General features: G+C 35.6%; 1 protein-coding gene across 1 annotated transcript; it reads right to left on the reverse strand.

The window, feature by feature from the left end:
• Positions 1 to 9,371: 9,371 nt before the first annotated feature.
• LOC115990386 lies at positions 9,372 to 11,354 on the reverse strand. The gene is made up of 3 exons (XM_031114224.1): positions 11,183 to 11,354; positions 9,985 to 11,090; positions 9,372 to 9,698 (listed from the first exon to the last, which is right to left on the reverse strand). The coding sequence occupies exons 1-3, from the start codon at positions 11,352 to 11,354 to the stop codon at positions 9,372 to 9,374; spliced, it is 1,605 nt and encodes a 534-aa protein (XP_030970084.1).
• Positions 11,355 to 13,234: the final 1,880 nt, after the last annotated feature.

Below are 13,234 nucleotides of genomic sequence, written 5' to 3' on the forward strand. Positions count from 1 at the left end.
GATAAATTAACCAATTAATTTAGCCAAGTGAATTAATTAAGTTAATTAATCATGCAAACACGTGGTAGCACAAACAAATCACCAATAAACTAATTATGCAATGGAAAATAATAACACAGTGATTTGTTTACGAATGGGGAAAACCTAACGGCAAAAACCCCACTGGGTGATTTTCAGGTCACCACTCTCGAAATTCCACTATTATCACAATAAGCGATTACAAGTAAAGGAATCCTAGTACCTTATACAACCTACAGTTGAACCTTTACCCCAATACCCAATTGGACTTGTTCTGTAGTGACATTTTCCCTTTTCGATGCACGACTCCCAAGTACGTGACTAGCCAATGTGCAGATTCCAGTACGTGACTTCAATCACCAACTAGAGAAGATTGTTGGCTGCAAAGTTCTTCAGTTCATCCCAACAATGAAGATTAAGAAGATGCTTGGTCACAAAACCCTACGGTGCACATACACAACAACTTCTTCACAAGAATGATGAACTAGGGCAAAACTTTGTCTCTAGTTACAAATTGCTTGAACAAACTTTGTTCAACACTTGTGCAACTAGTGTACACTTTGAAGGCTCTTAAAATAATCCTTGTATATGTCTAGGGTTAGAAGAAAAGAAGGCCCAAACACATAATCACGGATTAGAGTCAAAACGGAACTGAAATTCTATTTTTCATAAAGCTCGATAGATAGTTGTCTGTCAAGATGTTGTTGAGCAGCTGTCGAGCCACGGGGCTGGAATAACTTCTTAAGCTTGATGGATAGCTAGCTGTCAAGCTTTAATGAACAACACTTCTTCAGCTTGAATCTTGAACAGACTTGCATGTCTTCAACACTTGATCTTGAAACACAGTTTCTTGAAGTATTAAACACATCCTAGATCTATCCAAATACAAATAAAGTGCATTTTGTCAAAGGATAAGCCAATTACATAAAATAGTGACATATGTTCTTAATAAGTGAATCACATATGCCCTAACAAAACATACCTAAATCCTTTTAGTAACCAGCATAATAAAAATATGTGGTGGCAGCAAGCGCATGATCTTTTGGTTATGCTGAAGAAGCAATCTCAAAACATTGGAATCTTTCAAAGTCTAAAAAGGGTAAAAATAAATACAACATAATTGGATAGTGGATCAAATGGTCACAACATTTAAAAACCCTTTTCATAGCAATCGAGGTCAAAACCCCTACGGGTATGGTCAAAAGGTTGACTTTTTTATCCAATTGTTGGATCATGTTGAACTTTGGATCGTCTCGTAGGGCATATTTTTCCCTTCAAAATGATAGTTTGTGGGCCAAAATCAGAGTTAAAACGGATGAGATATCACCAAAATACCAAAAGCTGTAATAAAAATCTCACTTTTTTTTAAGGAAAAGCAAGCAGTTTTTGAGCCGACTTCATGCAATAAATTTGCTGATTGGGTAGGAACTAGAGTGATCTGGCTTAAATATCTTAAAGAACAAGGTCTTGGCCACTTTTCATAAAGAGGGCTCGATGATATCTACCTCAAATTAGAAGATGCAAATTTTTTAAGGAAAAACGTCACAAATTTTTTTTAGCATTGCGTCATCCTCCTTCCAAGCGCGATAACTTGACAACCGTTGCTCCAAATTGTACAATTTTAGGACCATTGGAAACTAGACATCTAGAGCTTTCTAGGCATATAAAGTTTAAGGAAAACGGAGCTCAGAAAGGCCTCCAAACAACATGTTACACCTAGCTAGCCTCCCATTTTGCCTCTTTCCCTATAAATACCTCATCATTTTTGTGAAAAAATACAGAGAAAAAGAGGAAACAAATAAGGAAATAAAAAGAAAAAGAGTGGAAAAATTCTAAGAAAAATACCCTAGAAATTCAAAAAAAATTCTTCTCTCCTCTCTAGGAAACTCATCACAAAAAAAAAGCCTCTTCCTATTTTTTACTTGTAATATTTGTGGGTAAGCTTGTAGGGATGGGTAGTTTTTCCATAACTACACCCATCCCGTTTCTTTCTTTCTCTCATGTAACATCATATTTCAATGTATGAAATCATTTTCTTTATCTTGTCTATTGTTCCCAATTGCTTTAAATCCCTATGTTGTTTTAAATATATCTCTTTATCTCCATGTTCATATTATTATTTGCTTGTTTGTGATATTGTGTTGTTTCCCTAGATGGGTATTGGACCATCTCTTAGGATTTGTATGGGAAGTATCCTTAGAGTGAAGAAATCTTGATAAACCAAGAATGTATTAAACCCTTGTGATGAATTAACAAATTAATTAGCCAAGTTAATTAATTAATTCAATTAGCATGCAATACGTGTGGTAACACAAACAAATCACCAATTAATCTAAATGCAGCGGAAATTAAATTGACACGGTGATTTGTTTACGAATGAGGAAAACCTACACGACAAAAACCCCATCGGGTGATTTTAAGGTCACCACTTTCGAGAATCCACTATTATCAAAACAAGCGGTTATAAGTAAAGGAATCTCAGTACCTTATATCAACTTACAGTTGAATCTTTACTCCAATACTCAATTGGACTTGTTCTGTAGTAACAATCTCTCTTTTTCAATGCATGGCTCCCAATAAGTGACTAACTAATATATGTGCGGATCCCAGTACGCGACTTAATCACCAACTTGAGAAAGATATTGGCTGCAAAATTCTTTAGTTTATCACACAATGAAAATCATGAAGTTCCTTGGTCACAAAACCCTAAGGTGTACAAACACAGTAACTTCTTCAATAGAAAGATGAATTAGGCAAATCCTTATATATGTTTAGGGTTTTGAGAAAAGAAAGCCTAAACACATACTCATGGATTGGAGTGAAATTAGCTCTGAAAAACTGAATTTCATAAATCTTGACAGATAGGGTATCTATCGAGCTAGCTATTGAGTTTCAGGCTTTAGCAACTTTTTTAAACCTTGATAGATGCTAGCTATCGAGTTTTAAAATCCAGCACTTTCTCACTTATTTTTTGGACAGACTTGCATGGTTTTAACATTTGAACTTGAAACCTTGTTCATTGAAGTATTAAACACATCTTAGATTTACCAAATTACAAGTAAAGTGCATTTTGTCAAAGGATTAGCTAATTTTAAATTGACATATGTTCCTAACATCAAATCACATATGTCCTAACAAATCCCATCCCACCTAGGTATCTAGGGTTTTTATTTTTCTTGCTTTACTTCTATGTCATCATCCATTTTATTTTCAAGCAATCCCCTTCCCCTTTACTTTTATGTCATCTCTTTAATTTCAAGCAATCCCTCTCCCCTTTTATTTTATTGCACCTATATATATATATATATATAGACACCTAAATAAACAAAAAAGACTTTCTATCTCCTCTCTCTTAAATGGTTTTTAAACCTCAAATAAAGTACAATATGAGTATGTCTCATAAGATTGGTTGATGGCTTAGAACTCCCTTTTCTTTATGATGAAGAACCCATAAGGGTTGAAAGAGATTAAAATCTATTTAAGAGAGACATAAAATAAAACTTTTTCCAATGAACCTTTATAATATTTCTGCACTTTAAATTTAGCTCTTTACTTTTTACGTCATTTAAATTTTAGCTCTTTACTTTAAGAGCAAGACTTAGGTACAGTACATAGGTGCTGTTCCTTAGGTTCCCATTTTAAAATTCTGTCATGTGATTTTTTTTTTTTTTTTTTTTCATGGGATGTAAGTGTATTTTTTAGTTAAGTAGTCACATGGCTAAATCTTAAAAGGGGAACTTAAAGAACAGCACCTAAGGTACTATACCTAAGTTTTGTCCTTACTTTAATGTCATTTAAATTTCAGCACTTTACTTTCCTTGCAATTTATTTTCTGAACTTTATTATTGTGTTCCTTTACTTTTCTCATTAATAATGTTGCCATAAAATAATACACTTGGGTAAAACAACTTCTTTACACACTATTTTTAGGAAATGCTTTTTGTTTAAAAAAAAAAAAAAAAAACTTCTTCATCCTCTTTCTAAAAAATGTGAAGTCTTTCAAATAAAAAAGTGAGTTTTCTTTTAAGAAAAAAAACTCCCTCTCTTTCAAAGAATTTTCAAAATTAAAAAAAAAAAATCTTTTTAAAAAAAAATTCGAAATTGATATGTTTTCAAAAAGTTTTTACTACATAATTTTTTTTTCGAGAAAATGCTTTCATAAAAAAAATTTACATTTTCAAAACATTTATACCACGTTAAAAAAATGTGTTTTCAAATATTTGTTTTTTCAAAAAAATTGATTTTCCTTTTCTTCTTTCTAAAGAGAAATCCGAATTTCGCCAAAAAAAGGGGAAATGCTTTCAAAAAATGTGTTTATCACGTTGAAAAATGTTTTTACATGTGAGATTTTCTATAAAAAAAATTTTTCTCGCTTCCTTAAAAAAAAAATCTGAAAAAATGTGTTTTCAAAATGTGTTTTTTTTATTTTTTTACATTGAAATTAAAATGTTTTCTTCCTATTTCATAAAAATCTGAAATTTTTGCCCCAAAAAACAAAGAAGTTCTTCAAAAAAATAGTCTTTGCCACATTGGAATTCCTTTAGAAAATATATGTATAAGGGTCCTTTTTTTAAAATGTTCAAAAAACTTCTCAATAAAAATTTTTCTAAAAAAATATATTTTTTCAAAAACAATAAAAGTTGACGTTGTAAATATTTCTTTATACATTTTAAAGCTTTTCTTAGAATAGTTGTAGTTAAAGATTTGTGTTCATGGCTCATTCCCTTGAGACCTTGAACACCCGTTAAGCTTACATTCTCCCTATCATTTTCTTTGGCACTACTGTGTTTTATTTGTCATCTTTTTTGCATGATGAAAATGAGAAAATTGTGGATGACAACAATGTGCTACTCTTCCAACGCTCTCATGTTTATGCTTTGTGTTGTAGTTTGTTTTTTTATAATAGATAGTGTGGGGGTTTTTTCCCCGCACACTCGGCTCATTGTCCTCTTTGGGGAGCCAAGCCCGCAAGGATTTGTCCTCGTCCCTGAGTGTGGTCTTTGGGATTTTCACTTCTTTGAGGCTTGACACTCTTAGTCCCACATCAGTTAGAGAAGTGCCCCCACGCATGCCTTATAAGCCCTTGGAGCAAGGCATGGTGTACCTCCCAACAGTTTTTTATTTGCACATATTGGGCAAATGTCCCAATACCATGTATTTTTGCTATGGCTTTTTTTTTTTTTTTTTTTCAATTTCATTTATTTCATGACTTCCACTAAATATTACATGTATTCATTATGTTATTATGTTTAAAAAAACATTGAAGTAAAGTTGTATCCTCAAATAACTAAATATAAGAGTTTAATTCCTCTCTGTTTCACACTACAAAAAACTAGATCTATAGTGGCATTTTTTTAGTGGCATTTGTCAAATCGCCACTATAGGTACCCTATAGTGGTGTTTTCTATAAACGTTTCTATAGGCGTATCTATAGTTATGTTCAGGAAGTCCTTTAGTGGCGTTTTAAAACAATAGGTCTATAGTAGTGTTTTTAAAACGCCACTATAGGTCTTGGTCTTACAAGGGCCTATAGTGGCATTTGTCTTGGTCTTACAAACGCTGCTATAGGTCCTTAAAAAAAAAAAACTAACAAAAAAAAAATTTTTAAAAAGGACCTACTATAGTTTTAAAAAGGGCCTATATAAGAGGTTTTTTTTTTTTTTTTTTTTTTTTTTTTTTTTTTTTTTTCGGTTGGGTTTTTTTAGTAAGGGCCAGGGGGGAGAAAAAAGACTTATAGTATTGTTTGACAAACTCCACTATAGGCCCTCCTGTAGTGGCGTTGCACTTTTTATTTCATTTTTTTTTTTTTTTGGTTGGGTTTTTTTTAATAAGGGCTAGAGGAAAAAAGACCAATAGTGGCATTTGTCAAATGCAACTATAGGCCCTTGTAAGAGAAGGACCTATATTGGTGTTTGACAACTGCCACTATAGGCACTTAAAAAAATAAAAATAAAAAATGAAACCAAATCCAAATGTTTTAGCAGTTCAACAAAGAATGGCATATATTAGGAATATGCCTAGAATATTCTATGGCATATTCTAGAATATATATATATATATATATATATATGTATGTATATATAAATGTATATATTATTATATATTTATATTTAAATTAGAGATGATACGTCCACAACATTTTCACAACAAATCATAAGTGGTTAGTTGTGAATTTGAACTTAACACTAAGATTACTTTTTTACCCAACAATAACAACCAGTAACAACATACCACTTAAGATTTGTTGTAAAAATATTGTGAAAATATTGTGAACATATCATTTCTATATATATATATATATATATATATATATATCAGAACTAGAGATTTTTTTTTTTTTTTTTTTTTAAATAATGGACCTATAACAATGTTTGCAAATGCCATTATAGGTCAAAATTCAAAATTCAAAACCCACCTACCCCCACTCACCTTATCAATCCCTTGTCTCCCTGTAGCTTCTTCAGACTTCTTTTTTCTTTTATTATTTTTTTTTCTTTCTTTCTTTTTCTCCCTTATCTCCACTCCTCCATCTTTCTTCTTTTTTGTTTCTTTTTTTTTCTCCTTCTTTCACTCTTCTTTCACTACACACTTGGATTTATTCTTTTCTCTTTCTCTCCTACTTGATTTTATTTCCCCTATTTTATTTGTGGTGGTGTTAATGTTAGTGGGTTTTGGATTTGAAGATGGTGGTGCAACTAGTTAATTTTGTTCAAATTTGTAAATGGTGCTACTGTTATGGGATTTGTGATTGAAGAAAGAGTGCTATTGTCTTGGATACCACCTTCTTTAACAAACTACCAAGTGTTATGTTAAATGCTTCAGCTAGTCCATTTGTCGGGGCATTGTACCTGGAGGAGTTATACTATTTAAAACCAAACTTGTCGCATAGCTCTGTCATCAGCCTACTGTAGAACGGTTTGCCATTATCAGTTATGATATAGCGAAGGACACCATACTGGTAGATCAAATGAGTTCGAATGAAATTGACCACCATTTCTTTCATCAGCTCCCTAAGAGGCACAACTTCCGCCCACTTCGAGAAGTAATCTGTTGTAGCTAAGATGTACAAATGGCCACTAGATGACTTTGGTAATGGCCCTATTGCGTCAAGCCCGCATGCATCAAAAGGCCAAGAAGCTTTAGTTGGGTGATACTGACAAGCTTCGCACTTCTTAGCATACTCCATGGAATCTTGCACCATCGTAGGCAAATAGTAACCCATTCGTTTGATCTTGTAGTGTAACTTAGGACCTGATTGGTGTGCCCCGCATATTCCAGAATGAGCCTTCTTTAAGGCTTGTTTAGCCTCCTTCTCTTCTAAGCAATGGAGAAACAAACCATCAAATGAACGGCGAAAAAGAGTGTCCTTATAGTAAATGAATCGAGTAGCCCTTTGTTGAACTTCAATCTTGTGGCATATATCATCCAGGAGTATTCCATGTTGAAGGTACTTAATGATCGCTTGTCACCAATCTTCTTTTTCAACAAGGCATACAAAAATAATGTTGGCTTGCTCTTCTTCTTCTTCTTCAACCATGAAAGGTACCACCCACCTTTGGGAAACATCAACTTTGATTATCTCTTCCTAGGATAATGCTTAGGCAGTAGCCAAATTAGTTAAAACATCAGCTTGTCTATTTTCTTTCCTTGGTATATGCTCTAGTGTGATGGCCTCAAAATTTGCTAGCAACTTCTTCGCGTATTTGAAATAAGGGATACAGTCTTCTTTCTTGATGTCACATTGTTCCAAGATTTGGTTTATAATTAATTTGGAATCCCCAAAGATCTCGAGTTGCTATATGCCCATCTCAATGGCCATTTGTAGACCAATAATTAATGCTTGATATTTGGCTACATTGTTAAAGCAAAGTTTACTTAATGAGAACGAGTATAGAAGTATTTGCCGTTGTGGAGAAACAAACACTACACCTGCCCCCTCTCCTTCTTGACGTGCAGCCCCATTGAAAAAATCATCCATTGTGGCATTACTTCAATGTAAAATACGTCTTCATTGGGGAAATCATCAGAGAACTCTTAATCAGATGGAACTGGGTGATCAACAAAGAAATCTGCCATTGTTTGTTCTTTGACAGCTTTTTGTGGAATAAAGCAAGGTCATGTTGTTGCAGTAGGATCCCATCAAGCTATACCACTTGAAACCATAGGCCTGGAGAGGACATGTTTAATCGGGTTGTCTTTGCTATCAAATGGACTGTATATGCTTGCATGTAGTGCTTCAATTTGTCTATGGCAAAGAAAAGAGCAAGACACGTCTTTTCAATAGGAGAATAGTTTAATTCAGCCCTATTAAGAGTTCGACTCAGATAATAAAGAGCTCTTTCTTTCCCCTCTTCATTTTCTTGCTCCATAAGAGCACCTAGATATTTTTCTTGCACCGCGATGTATAGCACCATTGGCTTTCCTAGGATAGGAGTACCTATAATTGGAGGATTAAGCAAATATCTTTTTATGCTTGAAAAAGCATTGCTACAAGCCTCATCCCATTCGAAGTGCACATCCTTCTTCATTAACCTATTGAAAGGTTGACATCAGCTAGCCAAGTTTGAGATAAATCGTCATATGTAAGGGAGTCTTCCTTGCAAGCCTCTAAGTTCTCACAGATTCTTAGGCTCTGGCATTTTCTAGATAGCTTCAATTTTGGACTAGTCAATTTCAATACCGCGATGCCTTACAATGAAACCAAGGAATTTCCCAGATGTTACGCCGAAAGCATATTTGAAGGGGTTCATTTTAAGCTGATACTTCCTTAGGCAGTTGAACACGGATTGCAAATCTACCAGATGGTCTTCCCTTCATTTTTTTTAACTGCAAGATCATCAACATAACACTCAACGTATTTATAAAGTACATTATCAAAGATCTTTTGCATGGCCTGTTGATAAGTAGCACCCGCGTTCTTTAGTATAAAAGGCATTACTTTGTAACAGTGAATTCCCTTGGAAGTACAAAAAGCTGTAAGCTCTTTGTCTTTAGGATTCATTCAAATTTGGTTGTAACTTGAAGAACCATTCATGAAAGATAAAGCTTCATGACTAGTAGTGGCGTTAACCATGACCTTAGTGATGGGTAATGGAAAATCATCCTTGGGAAATGCATGCACACCCGGATTTGTCCATTCTTCTTTTTGACAAGGACAATGTTAGCGATTCATTCCAGGTATTACACTTAACAAATGAAGCCCGCCTCGATTAGCTTATTGACCTCAGTTTCTATTTGGGGGATAAGCTCCGGCCGAAAGTGTCTTTGTGCTTGTTTGACTGGGCCCACGCCCTTCTTTACTACCAAATGGTGTAGAGAAATACTTGGATTAAGCCCAGACGTTTCTTTGTAAGTCAAGCAAACACATCTTTATATTCTACTAGGAGCTTAAGGTATCCTTCTTCTTTTTCAGGAGTGAGAAGTAAACTGATAAAAGTTGGTCGGGGTTCTTCAGTAGTTCCTAAATCGATTTCTTTAAGTTCATCAACTATAGTCTCTCCCCAATCTTCCAAGGTTGGGGTAGCTTCATCGACCTCTTCATTGGTTGCTTCAACATCTAAAACTCTTCTACTGTAATATGAAATGTGGATGATACTCTTCAATTTACTCATTGTGGACAAGTGATTAACTTGCTCAAGTGAAGGACTGCTACTGCGGATATCATCATTAGCTTTCTCCTCCTTTTGAACCTCAAAGTTTATTGAGTTGTGAGAGCAACTATCAATGGGCCTTTACGTTGCCCCCCAAATGATCAAAGACTGATCTACATGCAAGAGTGTCTCGATTTTATGTTAAGCAAGCTGTATTTAACCTGTCGAACACTGTGATTTGTGACCATGAGGCCTTGATGCAATTGAACATCAAGATGCATGATGAAGAGTGATCTTTTCTTTGATTTGAACTTTTGCCGACCTCCACTGTTATGTATTGGGAACTTGAAGTGTTTCTTCTTTTCTTGATCCATACCTGAGCTGGTTGTTCTAAAGTATAACCTAATCTGGTCTTTGGGATAGGAATTTCATGCCCTTCAAGCCGCATTTTCCTTTGTGTTTTGTTAAGGCCATGCACCTTCTCTTTGGTGACTTCTGGAATTAGTTTCCCTAGGTCCCCTTGTTTTGAGAAATCGTAGCCCGCTCTGGCTAATAGCCTATATGCCTTTGGGTCGAACCCTTCTTTTGTCTGTTTACTTGGTAGAATACCATGCTCTGTTAGACTTTGTGAAGACCACACGAATCCATTTAGTGGCTTTGAGAGCAAAGGATTTGTGGATGAAGTTAAAGGCATGGCATGATTTTCTTTCAATATGGCTACATCCTCCATCGTTAGCTTTGTAGGAGGCCTTCCTATGTTTATTGTAGATTGAAGGCATTTTGCAAATGGTGATTGTCCTTTCTTGCGACATGATAATGGTACATAACGAAGGAATAGAGGGTTGTTGGAAGGCGTTGAAATTTCCACTCTCACTAAATTACTAGTAGATTCACTAGAATGATTATTTCCACATTCTGGGCCTTTTCTTGGTGAATGAATATCCTTTCCAGTGATGAATTTAACATGCTTCTTTTCACCCTGCTTGCTTTCCGTGGACGGGATCTCAACTGGGAGAATTTCATTAGGAATGTCATCTTCTACATAAAACTTTACGTCAGCAAAGTGAGCTTTAGTCTCAATAAAATGTTTCAAGTCGGCATTGATCTTTTTTATTCCACCTTGAAGGAACTTGAAACATTTATGCAAAGTTGACAGTACTATTCTGTTTCCATGGATCCATGGACGTCCTAACAACATGCTGTAGGTTGTCTTGGCATCAATGACATGGAACAAAACGTTGCTTGTCAATTTTCCAATGATTAATTCCAAGTGTATCATGCCGATCACACGTTGTCCTCCTTGGTTAAAACCTTGAATGACCAAATGACTATACGATAATTCCTCCATAGTAAGACCAAGTCTTCTCATCGTCATTTTCAATAGTATATTAACAGCTGAACCTCCGTTAATGAGAATACAATGGATCTTTTGTTCATGAGCATAACCAGAGACATAAAGTGGACGATTGTGGGGCTTAGAGCCTAACAACAGATCCTCGTCAGTGAAAAATAAGTTTGGAGAGCACGCGCAACATTCTTGGGTTTGTTGAAGTGCGTTGGTATAAGGGGTGTACATCTCTGGCTTTTCAAGAGATTGGGTGAGAACTTCTCTTGATGAGGTGGAGGATTGTAAGGGTTCAACTTCATCAACTGAGATTGGAGTTCCTTCAAAGATGACAAAGTCTCATCTGGACCACCATGGTCGACCTCCTTCTCTTTGTCATGATTTTCGTAACAAGAGACCATGTGAATAGCTTCTGCTAACTCATTTTGGAAGAATTTTATGGGGAAGAATTCTTCCAATGTGATGAGATTTCAAAGTTTTTGGGTTTGTTCCGAATCGTCATACATTTTTGTTCCCAGTCTTTCTTGCCTTTTATCGTTCCTTCCTCTTGACCGAGGATGAATATGGTTTTGTGCTCTTCTGGACTCCTGGGTGATCAAATGAAAAGGGAATTTTGGTCTTTTCTTCCATTTCCTGCAAGTAACCATCGTCCAGCCCTCCTCCTCGTCCATTGTTAACCTTTATCATCATTTGAGTTATAGTAAGATGTTTCTTGTGAGAGCTGAACTTGAACAGGTTCTAGAGAAACAAATTGGATGAGTGTGGTATTTGTCCCTTACTTAGTAGTCGGAGACATGCAACTAGGTAAGCAAACGTTGCAAGGTTTGACTTGGCAACATCATCAAAATCCAAGTTGATTTTCCTTTCTTTGGCTAGCTTTATGATGAGTTCCTTAAGAACAAAGCATTTTGGATTGGATGGCTTATGTTGCGAAGATACTTACAATACTTTTGGGTCATTAATTTTCCCTATCTCTTCTAGTTGTTTGCATTCTGGCAATTCAATTAATTTCAGCTTGAGCAATTGTTCTAGCATTTCGGGCATATCATCATTTGGGAAAGGACATACCTTTTGTTCCCATTCCTTAAGTGACGAGCGACGCATTTCATGCCGTTGGCCTTCTTCAGACCTCTTCTCATTAGCCTTCACATTTCTTGTCGAAATTTTGACTGGGGCAAAGTTGATATTCATTGAGTCTTTGATGTTACTTTTCGCATTCCTGTCATTCTTCCTTATTTCCCTTCTTTCTTTCCTTTCCTCAGGTACAAGAGGTTTTGTATTTCCATGGCTAGAGATACTCAGCTCCATGTCGTGTGCACGAGTTGCTAACTCTTCAAATGTTCAGGGTTTTATCCCTTAAAGGATGTAAAGAAGTCCCTAATGCATGCCTTGGATACACATTTCTATAGCCGATATCTTTGCAATCTAAACTCAAAGAATGCCATCGATTGATATAATCAACAACAGGCTCATCCTTCCATTGCTTGGTATTAGTAAGCTCCATCATGCTTATCGAGCAATGCATGCTATAAAATTGGTTGAGAAACTCCCTTTTGAGTTGTCCCTAACTTTTGATTGACTCAGATTCCAAGTCAATGTACCAATCAAATGCATTTCCCTAGAGCAAATTGACAAACTGTTTTACAAGGAGGCTTCCTTGAGTTCTTGCATTCTCATAAGTTTCTATGAAGTTAGCAATGTGTTGTTTTGGATTGCCCTTCCAATCAAATAGTAGGAACTTAGGAGATTGGTACCAATTTGGCATTCTCATGTTGTCGATGCGCTTTGTGTAAGGTTTTGAATATATGAGGGAACTAGTGGAAGAACCCCCATACTATGCTCGAATGGTATTTGTTATCTTGTCTTGCAGTTGTTGGACAGATAATAAGGCCATTAAGGTGGAATGCCCCCGTTGAGAAGCGTCTTTAACTCCTTTTCCTTTATTAACCCTAGCGTTTTCTCCTTTCAAGGTAATGCTAGGCGGGTGCTTAAGGTCAAGACTTGATTCACCCGAATCTTGTACCTCCAGTTTGTTCATAAAGGTTGCAATTGTGACGTCCTTATCTTCAAGTGTCTTTGTAAGTAAGGCGACTTTTTGTTCTATTTCCATCATCTTTTCTTCCATGGTAGAGGTGTTAGTTATCATCACTGGCATGACCTCTAGATATGATGGAGAAAATGATGAAATAGGATGAATCAAAGGTACTTCATTCCTTAAGTTTCTCATCACGGGTGAAGAGTTGATAGAAAAGGTCTTTGTTGTGGATGATTCATTATCAAT

Source organism: Quercus lobata, chromosome 5 (genome assembly GCF_001633185.2).
Source record: "Quercus lobata isolate SW786 chromosome 5, ValleyOak3.0 Primary Assembly, whole genome shotgun sequence".
Taxonomy (NCBI): domain Eukaryota; kingdom Viridiplantae; phylum Streptophyta; class Magnoliopsida; order Fagales; family Fagaceae; genus Quercus; species Quercus lobata.

What these genes read in the sequence shown, in the direction of transcription:
- LOC115990386 (XM_031114224.1), bottom strand. Translation starts at nt 11,354, where the DNA reads ATGGTCTCTTGTTACGAAAATCATGACAAAGAGAAGGAGGTCGACCAT. An exon ending in TCTCTTGAAAAGCCAGAGAT is followed by an intron (nt 11,091 to 11,182) that starts GTACACCCCTTA and finishes ATCTGTTGTTAG; the next exon opens with GCTCTAAGCCCCACAATCGT. An exon ending in CTTTAGAACAACCAGCTCAG is followed by an intron (nt 9,699 to 9,984) that starts GTATGGATCAAG and finishes GAGGTTCAAAAG; the next exon opens with GAGGAGAAAGCTAATGATGA.